The sequence below is a fragment of the Solanum dulcamara genome, chromosome 1 (genome assembly GCF_947179165.1).
Source record: "Solanum dulcamara chromosome 1, daSolDulc1.2, whole genome shotgun sequence".
In the NCBI taxonomy this organism is placed as follows: domain Eukaryota; kingdom Viridiplantae; phylum Streptophyta; class Magnoliopsida; order Solanales; family Solanaceae; genus Solanum; species Solanum dulcamara.
In genome coordinates this window covers 88,699,000-88,720,329 of record NC_077237.1, presented here as the reverse complement: position 1 = coordinate 88,720,329, position 21,330 = coordinate 88,699,000, and the positions used below count along the sequence as shown (strand labels likewise).

At 36.6% G+C, this 21,330-nt stretch overlaps 6 protein-coding genes and 1 pseudogene across 7 annotated transcripts; 3 read left to right on the top strand and 4 right to left on the bottom strand.

The window, feature by feature from the left end:
• On the top strand, positions 1 to 2,536 carry LOC129884151 (receptor-like protein Cf-9 homolog; annotated as a pseudogene).
• LOC129884206 (F-box/kelch-repeat protein At3g06240-like) lies at positions 2,454 to 4,391 on the top strand. The gene is made up of 2 exons (XM_055958546.1): positions 2,454 to 2,578; positions 2,944 to 4,391. Exons 1-2 carry the CDS (start codon positions 2,551 to 2,553, stop codon positions 4,089 to 4,091), a joined length of 1,176 nt encoding a protein of 391 aa, XP_055814521.1. The 5' UTR covers positions 2,454 to 2,550; the 3' UTR covers positions 4,092 to 4,391.
• A 389-nt stretch (positions 4,392 to 4,780) lies between these two features.
• Positions 4,781 to 5,851, bottom strand: LOC129895591 (F-box protein CPR1-like). Its single transcript, XM_055971320.1, has one exon. It carries the CDS (start codon positions 5,849 to 5,851, stop codon positions 4,781 to 4,783), a length of 1,071 nt encoding a protein of 356 aa, XP_055827295.1.
• A 1,455-nt stretch (positions 5,852 to 7,306) lies between these two features.
• LOC129895580 (F-box/kelch-repeat protein At3g23880-like) lies at positions 7,307 to 8,848 on the top strand. The gene is made up of 2 exons (XM_055971308.1): positions 7,307 to 7,334; positions 7,701 to 8,848. The coding sequence occupies exons 1-2, from the start codon at positions 7,307 to 7,309 to the stop codon at positions 8,846 to 8,848; spliced, it is 1,176 nt and encodes a 391-aa protein (XP_055827283.1).
• Positions 8,849 to 9,350: 502 nt separating this feature from the next.
• Positions 9,351 to 11,175, bottom strand: LOC129895570 (uncharacterized). The gene is made up of 2 exons (XM_055971298.1): positions 10,757 to 11,175; positions 9,351 to 9,441 (listed from the first exon to the last, which is right to left on the bottom strand). The coding sequence occupies exons 1-2, from the start codon at positions 11,173 to 11,175 to the stop codon at positions 9,351 to 9,353; spliced, it is 510 nt and encodes a 169-aa protein (XP_055827273.1).
• A 48-nt stretch (positions 11,176 to 11,223) lies between these two features.
• On the bottom strand, positions 11,224 to 11,775 carry LOC129895559 (putative F-box protein At3g16210). Its single transcript, XM_055971287.1, has one exon. The coding sequence runs from the start codon at positions 11,773 to 11,775 to the stop codon at positions 11,224 to 11,226; it is 552 nt and encodes a 183-aa protein (XP_055827262.1).
• A 7,291-nt stretch (positions 11,776 to 19,066) lies between these two features.
• LOC129884126 (uncharacterized) lies at positions 19,067 to 21,285 on the bottom strand. Of its 2 annotated transcripts, XM_055958479.1 has the most exons (3): positions 21,267 to 21,285; positions 20,548 to 20,610; positions 19,067 to 20,099 (listed from the first exon to the last, which is right to left on the bottom strand). In XM_055958479.1, the coding sequence occupies exon 3, from the start codon at positions 20,083 to 20,085 to the stop codon at positions 19,132 to 19,134; it is 954 nt and encodes a 317-aa protein (XP_055814454.1). In that variant the 5' UTR covers positions 20,086 to 20,099; positions 20,548 to 20,610; positions 21,267 to 21,285; the 3' UTR covers positions 19,067 to 19,131. The 2 variants fall into 2 exon arrangements, with proteins under 2 accessions (XP_055814454.1, XP_055814451.1); XM_055958476.1 differs by lacking the exon at positions 21,267 to 21,285 and having other exon boundaries at positions 20,548 to 21,112.
• Positions 21,286 to 21,330: the final 45 nt, after the last annotated feature.

Here is a 21,330-nt window from a genome sequence, read left to right as displayed (position 1 = left end):
CCAAATTTGCAACATTTGGAGAAAATCCTATGAACTCTCCACAATTAGTGCTCGTAGATTGACTCACCTATGCATCCCGACTAAGGTCTCACAAACGTGCACTTCATTGAAACTCAAAAAAATGATGATGGTTCCCAACAACATATTCTCTTTACTTCAGTTTTTCACTCTTCTACATCTCTTTACAGTTACTTTTGCTTCGACTGAGGAAACAACTGCCCTCTTTAAATGGAAAGGAACTTTGAAGAGCCAAAATAATTCTTTATTGGCTTCATGGACACCAAGTTCTGATGCATGCAGCGACTGGTATGGAGTTGTATGCATTAATGGTAGGGTAAACGTGTTGAATATTACAAATGCTAGTGTCATTGGTACACTCTATGCTTTTCCGTTTTCATCTCTCCCTTTTCTTGAGTATCTTAATCTTAGCAGGAACAATTTATTTGGTACCATCCCACCTGAGATTGGAAATCTCACTAATCTTGTCTATCTTGACTTGCATATCAATCAGATTTCAGGCCCAATCCCCACCACAAATAGGCTCACTAGCCAAGCTTCAGATCATCCACTTATTTGACAATCATTTAACTGGTCCCATTCCAGGAACAATAGGTTACCTAAGGTCTCTTACTAAGCTATCTTTGGGTATTAACTCTCTTATTGGTTCTATTCCTGCTTCATTGGGAAACTTGACTAACTTGTCTTTTTTGTTTCTTCATGTTAATCACCTTTCTGGATCCATTCCAGAAGAAATAGGTTACCTAAGGTCTCTTACTCATCTAGATTTGCGGAATAACTTTCTTATTGGTTCTATTCCTACTTCCCTTGGCAATTTGAAAATTTTGCGAGTTCTGCTTCTCAATGCTAATAATCTCACTGAGGAAATCCTCCATCTATTTGCAATTTGACATCACTGATAATCCCGTATTTGTCGAGAAACAACTTTAAAGGAAAAATTCTGCTATGCTTAGGTAATATCAGTACCCTCAGTTTGTGATGATGTCACATTATATTCTCAGTGGAGAGCTCCCTTTGTCTATTTGCAATTTAACATCACTACAAGTTCTAAATTTGGGTAGAAACAATCTGAAGGGAGCAATTTCGCAATGTTTTGGCAACATGAGTGGTCATCTTGAGATTCTTGATATGCAGCACAACAATCTTTATGGGACTTTTCCGAGCACTTTTAGCATTGGAAGAGCACTCAGAAGCTTCAATTTACATGGCAATAAGCTAGAGGGAAAACTTCCACGATCCTTGGCAAATTGCCAACGATTGGAGGTTCTTGATTTAGGAGCTAATCTCTTCAATGACACATTCCCAATGTGGTTGTGTACTCTTCCAGAGCTACAAGTGTTAAGTTTGAGATCCAACAAATTGCATGGACCCATCAGAACTTCAAGGCTCATGAAGAACTTGTTTCCTAAGCTTCAAATCATAGACCTCGCTTGCAATGCATTTACGGCAGAGTTACCTGTAACAAGACTCCTTAACCGTTGTAACAAAGGGACTGGAGCTTGAAGTTGAGACAATCCTGTCTTTGTACACTACTATTGACTTTTTGAATAACAGATTTGAAGGACACATTCCAAGTATTATGGGAGATCTCATTGCACTTCGCATGTTGAATTTATCTCATAATGGATTGCAAGGTCATATACCACCATCACTTGGATATTTACCTTCAGTTGAATCATTGGACCTATCAGCTAACCATCTCGAAGGAGAGATACCTAAACAACTTACATCTCTTACATTTCTTGAATTCTTGAATCTCTCCCACAATCAGCTCCAAGGATGCATCCTGACAGGACGCCAATTTGCTACATTCGAGAACTCATATGAAGGTAATGATGGGTTACGCGGATTTCCTGTTTCTGAAGGTTGTGGAAGAAGCGGGTTGCCCGAGACAAACAAAACAACACATGAGCTGGAGCAAGAAAGCAATTCTACATATCTGAGTGAACTCAATTGGAAAGGGGTTCTTATGGGATATGTATGTGGACTATCTATTGGATTCTCCATAGCATATTTCATGCTTTCAGCTCGAAATCCCAATTGTCTTTCTAGGATCGCTGAAGAACTAGAATACAGAATCCTTATGAGAAGGCGAAAGAAGCAGGGTTGCCATCAAAGGCACTACAGAAGATGACAGTCTAGAAGAGTTAAATATCCAGGTATACAGTGAAGTCCTAGTTTGATCTTATATCTTCAGCTAATCGAATGCTCTACGAAGCATATTCTTCTTTTCAAAATCAATTACTAGAATAAACTGAAATGGATTAGCTTTTGTTGATATGTTTAATATCAAATGTTGCAGCTTATCATATTGATCATTCACAAAAAAATGTAATTTATCATTAATTTATATTTTTTACTCAAATTTATTTTAATAAATATTAAAATCATTTTACAAGATTACATAGTACATGACTTGGAATATACGTGCAACACACGTGTCGAGGAGCTAGTATATAAACAAGAGGAAGTTCTAAAAGGAGAAACCCTAAGCATTCAAATCAAAGTAATAAAGAAGAGGAGGCTCTAAAGATGACACAAAAGGCAAATCGTTTCAAAGGTATTTGTTTCTTTATGCTGAATCTCTGTGTATTTTCGGCTTGTTTGTATTTGTGTGTGTGTGTGTGTTTTTCCTTGTACTGGCGGTATCTGAGTTTGCTTGGATGTACCTCGACTATTCTGCGGAATACCTACTATCTCCTAACTTAAACTCTTCCTAGGAGGGCGGAGGCGGAGCCATAGTATTAGTTACGGCTTCTGCAAAATCCATTAATTTTGGCAAAAATCTTGTATCTGTGTTAAGAAATCTATTTAATATGTATAATAATTTTTTTAGAACCCAACAAGTTACCTTTTCTAGAATTCAGAACCCATACACTCAAGATTCTAAATCCGCCTCTCTGTAAGCACAATTTTTAATTGTAGGGAAGAGAGTTATGAAGCATTCAAAGGAAATAACTAAGATGGATGTTGATGGCACTATGGGAATTCACTTGGAAGAAGAAACAATTACGGAAATACTCAGCAGGCTACCTGTGCGGTCTCTTTTTCGATTCAAATGTGTTTTAAAGTCTTGGATGACATTGATCAACGAACCTTACTTTGTGAAGAAGCATCTCAATCATGCCAAGAATAACCAAAATTCCCAAAAAATTTGTCTTCTTAACAACAACCTTTCCTTCCAATATGGTCTTTCTTTGACGTTAGCTTCTTTATCGCCAGTTCAATTGGTTGAGGACGTACAACAAGTTGATTGGCCTTGTAGTGGTGAGGTAATGAGTTGTAAAATATATTGTTGTTATGATGGATTGGCTCTTATTGGGGTTAGTGAATATAATCATCTTTATAACATCAAACTTTGGCTATGGAACCCCTCCACAAGAGAATCAATGGTACTTCCTCATATAAAATTTTCAGAGAGATTAGATTTTACTTGCGCATTGGGATATGATTCAACTAGTAATGACTATAAAATCTTTAAGATTGGTCGCGAATCAAGCAATGAAATTCTCGCGCTGAAAAGTGGTTCCTGGCGAAAAATTGATAAACATCCTGCTGGCATTTATCCCTTGTGGTGGTCTACTTTGGACTCTCCGGCATTTGTTCATGAGGCATTTCATTGGCTTGGTTCACTGAATAGGTCTGTGGTTTCATTTCATATTTTAAATGAGGTGTACGTAGAATTACCGATGCCAGATGGATGGCTCGTGGTTTCTGACATTAATCACCTCAGCTATGGCATTTCGGTATTGGGAGGTCTGCTTTGTGTTTATTCTACTCATGTTCATCAGTGGAAGTACAATTTTAACCTTTGGGTAATGAAAGACTATGGTGTCAAGGAATCTTGGAATAAATTGTTTAACATACAAAGTACCGATCTTTATCCAATCACCCCGAAATACTGGTTTTCAGATGGTGAAGTGTTACTCCATTGCAAATATTTGGTACGTAATCGTTTTGTTTTTAAGACATCCAAAGAATCATCTGGTTTATGGCCTCAGTCTGATTCGGAGCATTTTGTGAACGGATTCGTCTATACAGAAAGTTTGTTCTCACCAAAATTACTTGCGTAGTATTTACTTGTGTACTATGCAATATCATAAATTGAACTTTCTGTTGCAGTGTAGTTGGAAGTAGTGTTATTCCTTTTCTTGTAATATTACAGCAATTGTAGCACTTCATTGCTTAAATGGAGGAGTGGCAGAGACCATATACATTTTTACATGCGTAAATTGCCCAACCATTACTGTTATTAAAAGAAAGAACTGTCTAAGATCCGTTAGGATCGTATATTACAATGTCAAACATGGTGATTTACAGACTTGTAACAAATTCGATTTTGTAATTTTCGGGAACAACCCGTGCATTGAATATATTTTGTTCCCTACCTAGTTGAATTAATCATTTTGTATCAGTTCCATTGAGTTTTGTGCAGAGTAGTTTTTTATTTATTTAGATAGCACTGGTCCATGTACCTTTTCACTTCTCTAATAATATTTTGAGTAGATGTATATATGGTTTAGAGGCACGTCACATGTTTGGTGGTGTAATTACTCTTATCCAAAAAAGAGTTCATGGAACATGAGCAGAGATTGTTGCTCATGGGATGGAGTCGTATACGATGAGAGGGGGGCTTCACCTGACCACAGCACAACACAATCTCCAAGGAGTTGGAGATATCATCCCCAAAAGAGCCAGAAGGAGATAAAAACTAACAAAAAAAGATTAGAGACTTGATCATACATAAGCAAATACTAAGTAATTAATTTTGGGAAGAAATAACTTTCTGTATAAATGAATCCTTTGTGAATGGCGAGTTCATCATATTGAGGCCAGAATCCATATGGCCCTTTGGATGTCCTAAAGCTAGAACCAAAACAACATGAATGATTGCAGAAGAGTACCACATCTCCATCCGAAAACCTATACTTTGGTACAACTGAATAGAGACCGGTACGGCGGTACCTTGTATATTAAACAATTCAGTCCAAGATTCTTTGACGCCATAGTCTTTCATTATCCAAATTTTAAAAATGTCATTCGTATGAGACACATAACGAGAATAAACACAAAGCATTTCTCCCAACGCTGAAACACCATCTATGCACTCGGGGGAGTAAATTTGCTTTAGCAATGGTATCTGTCTGTACACCTCATTTGATATACTAAACGAAACCACATAATTATTCATTGAGAAATCATGCCAATGAAATGCTTCATGAACAAATGCCAAAGAATCCGTATTAGATAATCTGGGGTATCTGCAGGTACGATGTTTATCCGTATCAATTAATCTCCAGGAACCACTTTTCAGCTCGAGAATTTCACTATGTGATCTGTAAGTAATCTTAAAGATCTTATAGTCATCACTAGTTGAGTCATATCCCAATCCCCAAATCCGTAAGTTCCAATTAAGTTCCAATTTTGGATGAGGAAGTGCTATTGATTCTCTTGTAGAGGGCTTCCATAGAAAAAGTCTCTCGTACGCATAATTACGATAATTAGAAACCCCGACAAGCGCCAAGCTATCGTAACAACAGTATAACGCGCAGCGACCGACAGAAGGACAATCAAGTTTTTGTACTTCCTCAACCCGCTGAACTGACGATAAAGAAGAACAATACAAGAAAAACTCTTTCTTATGAGGGTACCATTGGCTAACAAGAAGATTTTCAGAAATTCGGCTATTCTTGAGATGCCTCATACTAAAGGCTCGGAAATCAATGTCATCCAAAACTTTGAAACACACTTGAATCGTAGAGACCGCGCAGGTAGCTGAGAAGTTCCATAAATATTTGTTCTTGCAAGTGAATTCCCATAGCTCCGTCCACATCCATCTCTCTTCCCTACATCGAAAAATTAATCCTCCACTCACGACTTGAATTAAAAATAGCCAGCAATTATCAACTAGAGTAGCATCCAAAGGTATTCGATATCGAGGTATTGTAAAAGCTGACTCACATACACAGAGATCAATGCTGCCAATACCTTTGGAAAAAGTTGCATTATGTCCGGAGACAGAATCCTAATCCAACTCAGTAAAATAAATTTAGTCTTAATTGCCTTATATTACTATATTTAATATTTTTTTTATATAAATTAAAGATGAAAATATTGAAAAACTTACCCTTAAAATTAAGCGTTTAAAAGAGTTAATCTGTACCATAAAATAACGAAATGTTGTAATGTGACTGATTTAAGGTTCAGTACTAGCATTGGTTCTCGACTAAATCTAAATTCGTGCCAGAAAGAGTGACGTTGGGGTTAATATGCTCCCTCACAAAGAAGATTCTACCTACAAGGCTCAAACTCGATACCTTTGGTTAAGTAATAAGGACCAGTCCACCACAATGCTTGATGATTTATTTTCTATTTTTTTGTTTTTTGTTTCCCACTTGGTGTTCTGTATTTACATTGCCGCTACGTGAATCTGGATTCACACAAAAAGCCTTACATTGTGGGGGAGGGTGGGGGGGGGTAGAGCTTTTTCTTACAATGACGATTCCGTCCTCAAGGCTCGTACTCTAGACCTTTGGTTGAGTACGAAAGGCCACTCTACCACTACACAACACTTTGATTATATATTTTCTATTTTTTTTGTTTCTTACTTGGTGTTCTTAACTTGCTTGGTGCTCGTTAAATCCGGATTTCACACAGAAAGCCTTACATTGGGGTAAAATGCTTCCTCCCAAAGATAATTTCATACTCAGGTCTCCTACTCGAGACTCGAGACCTGTGATTAAGTATGGAAGAGGCTCCACCACAATCCTTGATTGGTGTATTTTCTGCTTGTTTCTGTGTTTTTTTCCTTTCTGTAACTATATATATCTACTATGTCTAACATAAACTCTGGATACCAAGACTTAAGTAGATGAAAAAAGAAAAATTACCAGGTCATTTTTTTTTATGTATATAGTAGATGTTGAATCTCATTAGCTTGTCTGTATGTTTAATTATTTATATTTTGAATCTCCTAGATGAAAATTCTGACGTCGTCAATGCATAGGGCTAACCACAAATTTTAATTGTAGGGAAGAGAGTTTTAAAGCATTCAAAGAAAAGTAAGCAGGTGGATGTTGATGGGGCTATGGGAATTCTCTTCCCAAGAAGAAAATACTCAAATTTATTTTAATAAATATTAAAATTATTTTACAAGATTACATAGTGTATGACTCGGAATACACGTGCAACACATGTGTCGAAGAGCTAGTATATAAAGAAGTGGAAGCTCTAAAAGGAGAAACCCTAAGAATTCAAACAAAGCAATAGAGAAGAGGAGGCTCTAAAGATGGCACAAAAGGCGAATCGTTCCAAAGGTATTTGTTTCTTTCTGTTGAATCTCTGTGTATTTTCTGCTTGTTAGTATTTTTGTATGTGCGTGTGTTTTCCATTGTAACGGCCGTATCTGAGTTAGCTTTGACGTACCTCGATTATTCCGCTTAATACCTACTATCTCCTAACTTAGGCTCTTCCTAGGGGGCCGGAGGCGGAGCCATAGTACTTGTTACGACTTTTGCAAAATCCACTAAATTTTGGCAAAAATCATGTATCTGTGTTAAGAAATTTATTTAATATGTATAATAATTTTTTCAGAACCCAACAAGTTACCTTTTCTAGAATTCAGAACCCATAAACTCAAAATTTTGGATCCGTTTCTATGTAAGCACAATGTTTAATTGCAGGGAAGAGAGTTGTGAAACATTCAAAGGAAATAACTAAGATGGATGTTGATGTTACTATGGGAATCCACTTGGAAGAAGAAATAATTACAGAAATCCTCAGTAGGCTACCTGTGCGTTCTCTTTTTCGATTCAAATGTGTTTTGAAGTCTTGGATGAAATTGATCAACGAGCGTTACTTTGTGATGAAGCATCTCAATCATGCCAAGAATAACCAAAATTCCCAAAAGATTTGTCTTCTTAATAACAACCTTTCCTTCCAATATGGTCTTTCTTTGACGTTAGCTTCTTTATCGTCAGTTCAACTGGTTGAGGACGTACAACAAGTTGATTGGCCTTGTAGTGGTGAAGTAATGAGTTGTAAAATATATTATTGTTATGATGGATTGGCTCTTATCGGGGTTAGTGAATATCATCATCTTTATAACATCAAACTTTGGCTTTGGAACCCCTCCACAAGAGAATCAATGGTACTTCCTCATCTAAAATTTTCAGAGAGATTAGATTTTACTTGCGGATTGGGATATGATTCAACTAGTAATGACTATAAAATCTTTAAGATTGGTTATGAATCACACAATGAAATTCTCGCACTGAAAAGTGGTTCCTGGAGAAGAATTGATAAACATCCTGCTGGCATTGAACCCTTGTGGTGGTCTACTGTGGACTCTCCGGCGTTTGTACATGAGGCATTTCATTGGTTTGGTTCACTGAGTAAGTCTGTGGTTTCATTTGATATTTCAAATGAGGTGTACGGAGAAATACCGATGCCAGATGGAAGGTTCGTGGTTTCCGACCTTAATCAGCTCAGCTTTGGCATTTCGGTATTGGGAGGACTGCTTTGTGTTTATTCTACTCATGCTCATCAGAGGAAGTTCAATTTTAACCTTTGGGTAATGAAAGACTATGGTGTCAAGGAATCTTGGAATAAATTGTTCAACATACAAAGTACAGATCTTTATCCAATCACCCCGAAATACTGGTTTTCAGATGGTGAAGTGTTACTCCGCTGTGAACATTTGGTACGTAATCGTTTTTTTTTTAAGACATCCAAAGAATCATCTGGTTTATGGCCTCAGTCTGATTCAGAGCATTTTGTGAATGGATTTGTCTATACAGAAAGCTTGATCTCACCAAAATTGCTTGCTTAGTATTTACTTTTTTGGTGCAGTGGAGTTGGAAGTAGTGTTATTCCATTTCTTAAAATATTACAGCTATTGTAGCTCTTTATTGCTTATGTTTAGATACAGAACTGTCTAAGATCTGTTCGGATCGTATATTACAATGTCAAACATGGTGATTTACAGACTTGTAACGAGTTCGATTTTGTTATTTCTGGGAAGTAACCGTTCATTATTGGATGTATCTTGTTCCCTACTGTCCAAAAAAAAAAGTGATTGTATCAACTATCTGCATAGTTGAAGTAATCACTTTTTTAAAAAAATTTGATAGTCCCCTCCATGTACCTTGCACTTCTCAAATAATATTTTATCAGTAAATATATGAGTTAGACGCACGTCAGTGAAGTGTTACTATGTTATGGACATTTGGAAACATAATGTTTTTGTATTTAAGACATCCAAAGAATCATCTGATTTATGGCATCAACATGTTATAACTGAAAGTCAAGAATGGCTGCCAATCAAATGAAAGTCAAGAATGGCTGCCAATCAAGAATGGCTGCCAATCTGCAATGAAAAGAATGAAAGTCAAGAATGGCTGCCAATCAAGAATGGCTGCCAATCTGCAATGAAAAGAATGAAAGTCAAGAATGGCTGCAAGCAGAAAAATGTATACGCGTTTTCATCCTCCTATAAATAGAGGGCTTCCTGCCCTCATTTACATCATCCCAGAAAGAGAGAGTAAGAATACAAAGAGAGTTATACACCAAGATAAATATTGTAGTCTTGAGTGTCCTCTTTAGTAGTTGTTCCTTTTACAAGAGAGAAGTTTTAATTGTTGTTTTCTCCTTGTATTTGAGAGCTGTGTACTCCATAAAAATATAGTGAGATCCTTCTACCCCGTGGTTTTTCCCTTCTATCATTTAGAGGGGTTTCCACGTAAAATTCTCGTGTCCAATTTATTTTCATTATTTTCATCATATCAAACTTTAGTTGTGGTGCTTCCTCCTCCCAACAATAACCTCTTATTTGATTCTCTTTAATAACATAAAGTCTTTCTGGTGCAGAGTAGTTGGAAGTAGTAGTATTCTTTTTCTTGAAATGTTATGTGGTTAACCTGGCTCAACACCATGATTATTCAAAAAACTATCTTAAGATCCATAGGGATCGTATATTAGGGTGTCAAACATTAGATTTTACTTGGGGATTGGGATATGATTCAACTAGTAAGATTGGTCACCAATCATGCAATGAAGTTATCTCGTTGATCTTCTTACTAAGGGTCTTAGTCGACCACAACATGTTCATTTGTTGAGCAAGATCATTTCCTTCCCGAGTACGTTCACCCACTCCGCTAAATACGGATACACCCCCCGGAGTGTTCAATCCTCCTGCTTGAGGGGGAGTGTTGAAGCACACAAAATATCTGATGAAGTGGTTGAGTTAGTTAGAGGTGCTGAGCTGGCATTAGATTGTCAAGAAATGTCAGCTGTCGAATTAGTTTGTTAACTGCTAGTAGGTGTATAAGTAGTGCTATGGCAGTGTATGTAAAACAAAACAAAATATCTTCTTTCCAATTGATTTTGTTTAGTTCCCACGTTTCAATTTTAGAAAGAACTGTCTTTTTTTGTTTGGTAACTCTTTAATTTCAACTTTACACAATATAAAAACAAAACAAAATACTACTGCATCCAACTGAAGTGCACCAGAAAGTTCAATTTCCGATACGATAACATGCAAGAGGTTGTCACAAGATCATTACCTTGAAAATCTTAAAAAGAAATGTGACTCTATCATACATAAGCAAATACTAACTAATTAATTTACTATATGAAAACACAAAAAGGTTGTAACACGATTACCATAAAAGCAAATTCAAAAAAAAAAGTGTCTAGTTCATACATAAGCAAATACTAAGTAATTAATTTTGGGAAGAACAAACTTTCTGTATAAACGAATCCTTTGTGAATGGCGAGTTCATCAGATTGAGGCCAGAGTCCATATGGCCCTTCGGATGTCCTAAAGCTACAACCAAAACAAGTCGAAGACCTAAAATTTGGTACAACTGAATAGAGACCGGTACCTTGTATATTAAACAATTCAGTCCAAGATTCTTTGACGCCATAGTCTTTCATTACCCAAATCTTAAAAATGTCTTCCGTATGAGGCAAATAACGAGAATTAACACAAAGCATTTCTCCCAACACTGAAATACCTTCTATGCATCCCGAGGAGTAAATTTGCTCTAGCAATATCTTTCTGTACACCTCATTTGATATACTAAATGAAACCACATAATTATTCAGTGAGGAATCAAGCCAATGAAATGCTTCATGTACAAATGCCAAAGAATCCATAAAAGATAATCTGGCTTATCTCCAGGTACGATGTTCATCCGTTAATCTTCAGGAACCACTTTTCAGTGCGAGAACTTCAGTATGTGATCTGTCAGTAATCTTAAGGATCTTATAGTCATCACTAGTTGAGTCATATCCCAATCCCCAAATCCATAAGTCCCAATCAAGTTTCAATTTTGGATGGGGAAGTACTATTAATTCTCTTGTAGAGGGGTTCCATAGAAAAAGTCTCTCGTACGCATAATTACTATAATTAGAAACCCCGATAAGCTCCAAGCTATCATAACAACAGTATAACACGCAGCGACTGTCAGAAGGACAATCAAGTTTTTGTACTTCCTCAACCCGTTGAACTGACGATAAAGAAGAACAAGACAAGGAAAACTCTTTCTTATGAGGGTACCACTGGCTAACGAGAAGTTTTTCGGAATTTCGGCTATTCTTGAGATGCTTCATCATAAAGTAAGGCTCGGAAATCAGTGTCCTCCAAAACTTTGGAACACACTTGAATCGTAGAAGAGACCGCACAGGTAGCCTGCTGAGAATTTCCATAATTATTTCTTCTTGCAAGTGAATTCCCATAGCTCCGTCAACATCCATCTTATTTTTTTTCGCTGAAAGATTCACAACTCTCTTCTCTACAATTAAAAATCGATATCGAGGTATGTAAAAGCTGACTCACATATACACAGAGATCGTTGCTGTCAATACCTTTGGAAAAAGTTGTATTATGTCAGGAGACAGAATCCTAATCTAACTCAGTAAAATAAATTTAGAGTCCTAATTGCCTTATACTATTATATTTAATATTTATGTTTTTTTTATAAAATAAAGATGAAAATATTGAAAAACTTACCCTTACAATTACGTGTTTAAAGAGTTAATCTCTAGTTCTCTACCATAAAATATTGTTAGCATTTAATTATCCTACTTTGGTGAGTAGATTTGTTCTTAATTATGTAAATCAATTAGAATATCTTGTGGGATTGTAGTAGCATATCCTTTGGGATTGTAGTAGCATATTCTTTGGAATTGTAAGTATCTGCAGATCTGCCCATATCTTTGTAATTCTATATAATGTATAGCTACATCATAATGAAGATTATCTTTTCCACACATTTTGAGTTGGTATCAGAGCGGTTGCTCCTCTAATCATTATCTTCTCTTATCCTAAATCGATTCTACCATGGGTGAATCCTCTAAAAATACAAACATTGTTCTAGAACCTATAGCCATTCCTTTCGGTGTAAAACTCAATGGCAAGAACTATTCTCTTTGGTCTCAAGTTGTTGAGATGTTTGTTGCAAGTCGTGGAAAAATGGGATACTTGTCGGGAACAACTAAAGAGCCTCTTGCTAGTGATGCTACTTATGAAAAGTGGAGTATGGATAATGCTGTTGTTAAAAGTTGGCTTGTCGGTGCCATGGAACCCGATATTATGAGCTTATTTGTTCGTCTTCCGATGGCCAAGAGTATTTGGGATAACGTATCTCAAACATATTACGAAGGGGCTGATAGATTAGTGGTTTGCGATCTCTCTTGCCAAGCAATACGTATGAAACAAGAGGGGAAAACAGTTTCTACATACTTTGCAGATTTGCGAAAAATATGGCAAGAACTCGATCATCGTAAGTCCATTTCTTTCACACAACCTGATGTTGTCCAGGCCCGATGGAAGGAAATCGAAAAAGAACGTGTGTATATCTTCCTAGCTGGTTTGGATGATATTTTTGATCGTGACTTTTGATCGTGTCCGAAGTGATATTCTTGTTTGAACCCTTTTCCCAATCTCGAATCTGCTTTTGCTATGGTTCGAAATGAAGAACAACGGAGGAACATAATGTTAAATAATAATACAGATTCCAGCATGGCTATGAAAGCAAAGACTTCTTTTGTACAAAATCGAAATTACCATTCGAAAGCTCGTAGCAATGGTGAAAAGGGTTGTACTCATTGCGGTAATCCCAAACATGCAGTTGAAAATTGTTTTAAGCTGCATGGATATCCAGATTGGTGGGATGGTTTAAATGAAAAGAAGTCTAGGGATCGGGGAAATCGAAAGGATGGTGATAAAAATGATGGGAAAGCTACTGTTATGGTTTCATCTAGCACATCACTGCCAAATGCTGGAATGGCTTTGATTTCAACTGAAATCAGTGATTCTGATTTAACTATACCTAGACACTCATCAGGTAATATTGGATCAACTCTTACTAATATGGATTCTGATAAAGACGCTGGATAGGTTATTGACTCCGGAGCCACTGATCATATGACCTTTGATCAGTCGCTTCTGCAGGCTCCTAATAAACCACATCGTTCACATGTGTCCAACTCAAATGGTGTATCATCCCCGGTTACTAGTGCTGGAACTATTGCTTTGACTCCCTCCTTGTCTCTAGAGCATACATTATTTGTTCCTTCACTATCCAATAATTTGTTATCTGTTTCTCAAGTAACTGAACAGTTAAATTGTCTAGTATTGATGTATTCTCATTTTTGCATCTTTCAGGACCTCAACAGTAAGGAGATTATTGGGTGTGGTACTAAAAGAGGGGGGCTTTATTATGTGGATGATGTATGCCATGGTATTGCTCTAACCAGTCAAGGTTCCTATTCTGCTAAAGAACACCAAATATGGATGTGGCATCGAAGATTTGGTCATGCTTCTTTTGGCTACATTAAACACTTATTCCTAACTTTGTTCTCAGAGTGTGATTTCTCTAATTTTCATTGTGATGTTTGTGTATTAGCTAAAAGTCATCGTACTACTTATCCTTTAAGTACTAGTAAGGTGACTGAGCCTTTTGCATTGATTCACTCTGATGTGTCGGGTCCTTCTCCAGTTTCTAGTTCATCTGGATATCGTTGGTTTGTAATCTTTGTTGATGATTTCAGTTGTATGACATGGATTTATCTAATGAAGAATAAAAGTGATGTTTCTGAATGCTTCCGCTCATTCCATAAGATGATTCAAACTCAATTTTCAGCCAAAATAAAAGTCCTTAGGTCAGATAATGGAGGAGAATTTGTTAATCAAGTGTGGCAGTCTTATCTCCAAAATCATGGCATCATTCATGAAACTACATGCTCTTTTACATCTCAGCAAAATGGCATAGCAGAGAGGAAAAATCGTCATATATTGGAAGTTACGCGTGCATGTTTGATTAGGTCTCATATGCAACCTGCATCTTGGGAGGATGCTATTTTGTATGTTGTTTATTTAATAAATCATGTACCTAGTAGTGTTCTCCATTTTAAGACTCCCTTAAATCACCTCTTCAGTTCTGTTAGCCTCTCATCTACCTTAAACTTAGAACCTCGAGTTTTTGGTTGTGTTGTTTTTGTTCATCTCCCAAAACATAAACGTACCAAGCTTGATCCATGAGCATTACGGTGTGTCTTTGTTGGGTATTTGCCTCATAAAAAGGTATACAAATGTTATCACCCCCCTATCAAGACATCCAAAGGGCCATTTGAATTACGACATATATGTGACCATACCTTTCGGGGAGGAGTTGTTTATACAGAAAGCTTTATCTCTCCAAAATCACTAGTTAGTTAATATTTGGAAACAACCTCTATCTCCCAAGGTAGGGGTAATGTCTGCATACACTCTATCATCCACAGACTCTCCTTATATTATTATACTGGTATATTATTGTAGATGAAATTGGCATAACCATAGCTCAAAGATCTGTTTAATCCATATTGATCATTCACAAATATTGTAATTCATCATTTATTTATAAATTTTACTCAGATTTATTTTAACAAGTATTAAAATTATTTTACAAAATTATATAGTGTATGACTCGGAATACACGTGCAACACACGTGTCAAAGAGCTAGTATATAAAGAAGTGGAAGCTCTAAAAGGAGAAACCCTAAGAATTCAAACAAAGCAATAGAGAAGAGGAGGCTCTAAAGATGGCACAAAAGGCAAATCGTTTCAAAGGTATTTGTTTCTTTCTGTTGAATCTCTGTGTATTTTCTGCTTGTTAGTATTTTTGTATATGTGTGTGTGTGTTTTCCCTTGTAACGGTCGTATCTGAGTTAGCTTGGACGTTCCTCGAACTATTCCGCTTTATACCTACTATCTCCTAACTTAGAACTCTTCCTAGGGGGGCGGAGGGGGAGCCATAGTACTAGTTATGAGTTTGGCAAAATCCACTAAATTTTTGCAAAAATCTTGTATCCGTGTTAAGAAACCTATTTAATATGTATAATAATTTTTTCAGAACCCAACAAGTTACCTTTTCTAGAATCTAGAACCCATAAATTCAAGATTCTGGATATGCCTCTATGGAAGCACAATTTTTAATTGCAGGGAAGAGAGTTCTGAAGAATCCAAAGGAAATAAATAAGATGGATGTTGATGGCGCTATAGGAATTCATTTGCCACAAGATTTAATTATGTAAATCTTCAGCAGGCTACTTGTGCGGTCTCTTTTTCGATTCAAATGTCTTTCAAAGTTTTGGATGGCATTGATCTCTGAACCTTACTTTATGATGAAGCATCTCAATCATGCCAAGAAAAACCAAAATTCCCAAAAAATTCGTCTTGTTGTCCACAACTTTCCTTCCAATATTGTTCTTCTTTGACATCAGCTTCTTTATTGTCAGTTAAACTGGTTGAGGACGTACAACAATTTGATTGGCCTTCCAGTGATGAACCAAGGGGTCGCAAAATATATTGTTGTTACGATGGTTTGGCTCTTATGGGTGTTGATAAATATGATTATCCTGGTCACATCAAACTTTTGCTATGGAACCCCTCCACAAGAGAATCAATAGTACTTCCTCATACAGGATTTTCAGTGACATTAGATTTTACTAGCGGATTGGGATATGACCCAACTAGTGATTGCTATAAGATCCTTAAAATTGGCCACCGATCATGCAGTGAAATTCTCGCACTGAAAAGTGGTTCCTGGAGGGAAATTGATAAACATCCTTCTGGCATTTACCCCGTATGGTCGTCTACTATGAACTCTCTGGCATTTGTACATGGGGCATTTCATTGACTTGGTTTTTCACTGGAGTCTGTGGTTTCATTTGATATTTCAAATGAGGTGTACGCAGAAATACCGCCGCCAGATGGAATGTTCACGGTTTCTGGCATTGATTACATCCAACATGGCATTTCAGTATTGGGAGGAATGCTTTGTGTTCATTCTACTCATTCTCATCCGTGGAATCAATTCTACAATTTTAAATGTTGGGTATTGAAAGACTATGGTGTCAAGGAATCTTGGAATTAGTTGTTTAATGTACAAAATACCAATCTTGGTACAATCATACTGGAATACATGTTTTCAGATGGTGAAGTGTTACTCCGTTGCCAACATTTCCAACGTGGTTGTGTTTTTAAGACATCCAAATCATCTGGTTTATGGATTCGATCTGTTTCGAAAGATCTGGTTGACGGATTCGTCTATACAGAAAGCTTGATCTCAACAAAATTACTTGCTTAGTATTTACTTTCTGGCGCAGTGTAGTTGAAAGTAGTGTTATTCTTTTTCTTGAAAGATATTGTAGCTTTTCATTGCTTATATTTAGATAGAGAACTGTCTAAGATCTGTTCAGATCTTATATTACAATGTCAAACATGGTGATTTATTGAGTTGAAGTAATTACTTTTTTTTATTTTGATAGCCCCCTCCATGTACCTTGTCACTCCAGTAGATGTATGAGTTAGATGCACGTTACGAATTTGAATTCTACCACTGACAACGCCAATAATATTCAGTGGAGAAAGTCTGATATGGACTCTCTGGCATTTGTACATGGAGCATTTCATTGGCTTTTGTAGTTGGAAAATTCAGTGGTTTCGTTTAGTATTTCAAATGATGTGTACAGAGAGATACCGTTAGCAGAGGGAATGTTATTGGTTTTCAATATTGATTGCATCAAACATGGTGTTTCGGTATTGGGAGGAATGCTTTGTGTTTATTCTACTCATACTCGTTTGTCAAGTCTGTGAAGTTTTACTATTTAGAACGGCTTCGTTTCTACAGAAAGCTTGATCTCTCCAAAATTACTTACTCAGTATTTACTCATATACGATCAAGACTCCTTTTTGGGGAGGATAATCATGTTATAACCTCTTATTTGGGAAGGATAGTCATGTTCTGGTGCAGTGTAGTTGGAAGTAGTAGTTTTCTTTTTTCTTGATATATTACAAGCTTCTGTTAAGAGAAGCTATTGTATTCTATCATTGCTTATATTGAACAAGTGGCAGGGGCCAGGTAGCGCCAAGGGGTTCATCTGAACCCTCTTCATAAAACAAGAATTTGTTTCTCTACCATTGCATATCTAATTTTTCGAATGACCCCGAAATAAATTCCCACAAACTTCAAAAATATAGCTGGTTTTCCATGAAATCTATTTCAATACAGTGTATGTATGATGTCAATAGTCCGAGGTAGAACACTAAATAGGGACAAACTTACTAGCCCCACCAGGGGAACTCTGAATATACTGCTAGTGCTAGATCGTTTGTACAGACAAACTTTTTGGATGCTAAAATTTAAAGTCGAAATGGAACGTCTAACTCCATTAAATCACTTAACTATGATAAGTTGTATCAGTTTGGTGTAAGCACCTGAGTAAGTATTTACCAAAGCTTCCCTACACATTATATATATATATATATATATATATATATATCCCTAAGGCAAGCTACTTGTGCGATCTCTTCTTCTTCGATTTAAATGTGTCTCAAAGCTTTGGATGGCATTGATATCCGAGCTTTACTTTACGATAATGCATCTCAATCATTGGAAGAATAACCAACATTCCCCAAAAATTCTTGTTTTTAAAGGTTAATTTCAGTCACATTGTTCTTTATATACGACTTCTTCATTGTCAGTTCAATTGGTGGAGGATGTACGAAAACTTGATTGGCCATCTAACCGTAGACCATGGAGGTTCTATTGTTGTTATCAAGGTTCACAATTGTTTTTGTTACAAACGCCACATAATTTTGCAATGGAACCCCTCCACAAGAGAATCAGTAGTACTTCCTCATGCAGAATTTTCACTGATAAATGGTTATATATGACTTAGTGGTGACTATAAGATCCTTAAGATTGATCACAGAGTAAATTGTGAAATTCTCACGCTGAAAAGTGGTTCATGGAGCAAAATTGATAAACGTCGTTTCCCCCTTCTTGTGGAGGATTCTTTGGCATTTGTACATGGAGAATTTCATTGGCTTGATTCGACACTAAATAATTCTTTGATTTCATTTAGTATTTCAAATGAGGTGTACGGAGAGATACAATTGCAAGAGGGAATGCCCTTGGTTTTCAACATGTATTACATAATATATGGCCTTTCGGTATTGGAAGGAATGCTTTGTGTTTATTCTACTCGTTTTCCTCACGGGATCTACACATTCAAGTTGTCAGTAATGAAAGACTACGGTGTCAAGGAATCTTGGCTTATGGCCTCAATCTGATTAGGAATGTATTCAGAACGGATTCGTTTATACAGAAAGCTTGATCTCTCCAAAGTTATTACTTACTGTTTACTTGTACAGGATCAAGCTACTTTTTTCTTCTTCTTTGAGGAATCATATTTCAACCTCTTATTCATTTTATGTACTTAAGCTAACCTGAACATCACGGTTATGAAAAGAACTGTCTAAGACTCGCTAATTCTATATTAGGATGTCAAACAGGGTAATTTACAGAGTTGTAATTAGTTTTGGGAATATTTCTTGTTCCTTATGTAAAGAAAAAGATTGTCTTGATTCAAGATACGAGGATCAAACTAACTAATGTTTGGTCGAAACAGTAACTAAGACAATCTTTTTGGGGAGGACAGAATATTCTTTTTCAACGAATAGACGTGGTATCGGAGGTAGGAAAAATAGTCAAGTTAATGCATAATAATCAAAATATACTCAATGACTTGCAACAATATCAGTTAAAACATTAGTACCTTTTTTCACCATGTAAATGAAGGGAGCACATATGTAGGATATGCATTGTTTTTCAAGGCAAGAGCATGTACAGCATCATCATCTCCGATTTCCCCGAATTTGCCAAGTCCAAGTTCAGCAGCATGTATTCCGCATGTGATAAATGCTGATGCAATTCCAGCTGCATTTGCTCCTTTGATATCATGGTGAAGGGAGTCCCCTATAGCAATACAATCCGAGGCATCTAGAACAGCAGCCATTTCCATAGCTGACTTGTATATTATCTTATCAGGTTTACCCATCCATTTCACTTCACCGCCAAGTTTTTCATACGTGGCTGCCAATGTTCCAGGCATAACACGCAGAGCTCTAGCTTCAACGGTTACAAAATCAGGATTTGCTACTATCATAGGGATTTTCTTAGCAGCACATCGATCCAGTATCTTCTCGAGTTCATCAAGATTCATGGGAAGTGCGGCACCAGAAGAAAGCCCCAAGGCTTCAGTTCCATGAGCCAAAATAAAATCAGCTTCCTCAACATTTTCTACAACTTGTAGTCCAAGCCCTTCAAGAGATATAGCTCCCCTGTCACTCCAAGTCATGTGAATACATGATCTTCCTAGGGAGGCAAACCAAGCTTCGTCTCTCCTTTGAAGATACTGATGTGTTAATTCACCACTCGTGATGGCACCAATAAAGAGTGAAGGATCAAATCCGAGGCTTCTCAATTTTTCCAGGGTTATAGATGCTCTTCTTGAAGAATTACTAATGATTACCATCTTTGCACCACAAGTTGCCAACTTTTCCAAGGCCGAAATGGCACCAGGATAAGGCTGTTTCCCATCATGAAGCACGCCAAACTGATCCAGAAACCATGCCTTGAACCGACAACTTTCAGCTAGATGTTGAATTCCATTCAAAGTTTGAACTTTTAGCTCGGTTGGGTTTGATGATTGAACTGATAAGCATCTTCCGATCATGGTTTAACCCTTCTCTGTTTTTGTATGAAATTTGCGATTTAAAAGGATTTTAATAGAATAACAATGACATATAAGTTAAAGGCCGAGACAACAACAACAACATACCCAGTGTAATCCCACAAGTGGGGTCTCAGGAGGATAGAGTGTATGCAGACCTTACCCCTACCTTTGGAGGTAGAGAGATTGTTTCTGATAGACCCTCGGCTCAAGAAATTCCATCATGTTATTTCTTTGTCACTATTGATTTATACAAGTCTCATGAAATTAATGCCCAAAGCCTTAGATTCTTATGTCTTTTCAGCTTGACAGGAAGACAAAAACATTGTGTTAACCATTACACTATATGCCTTATGTGCAATATATGGAACTAATGCACAAGAAGTCGGATATCCAGCCTTCAACTCGACAAGTGAATTTAAATAAAAGGAACAAAAAAAGTTGTTAACGATCATTTGGTCTTACCAGCACTGTTCTTTCTGGAGGAAGACGAGATTTTTCCTTTGGCTTACCACGTGTGTTATCGAACTGGACAAAGTCGATTCCATTATCAATAACAAAATTCACACGTATAAGAATTCGTCTTCCAAGAAACAAATCAAGTGGCTACAGGAAAGTAACAAAACAGCACCATTTCAAAAAGAATGCATCTTTCCTATTTTTGGCAACTCTCTTATTCCAACTTTCCACTTAGCATGTTTAAGACCATAGGATTTAAAGATCATTTTAATACATTCTACATATCTTGAGTTTAAGAGATTCAAAAGTTTCCTTTACTTTCTTAAATTCCGTATCAAATCAAAATTAGACAAACTAATTGAAACAAAGGGAGTATATTATTTCACACAGACAATGCAAGCAAATTGTAGAGTAATTCATTTTCTTTGAGAAATAAACAATTAATTCATAACCAGTGTAATTCCACAATTGGTGTCTGAGGAGGTAAAGCCTTCCTTGAGAGTTCGTAGCTCAATTGGTTGGTTGACTAATTGAATTTTCACCGGAATTCGATTCCCCTCCACATTTTCCCTTCCCCTACCCAATTTTTTTTTTTTTTAAAAGAAGTCAAATATCAAGTAATTTAATCTTTCTTTCAAAAACTCATAAATTCAAAACTGGAAAAATATGAAGAAAAAAAAACAGCAGAATAAGATTTAGGCAAAAATTTTAAAAGAGGAAAATACCTGAACTTGTAACAACCCAGCTGAAATAAAGGATGAAAAATAATTTTCTGGATTTATATGCTTG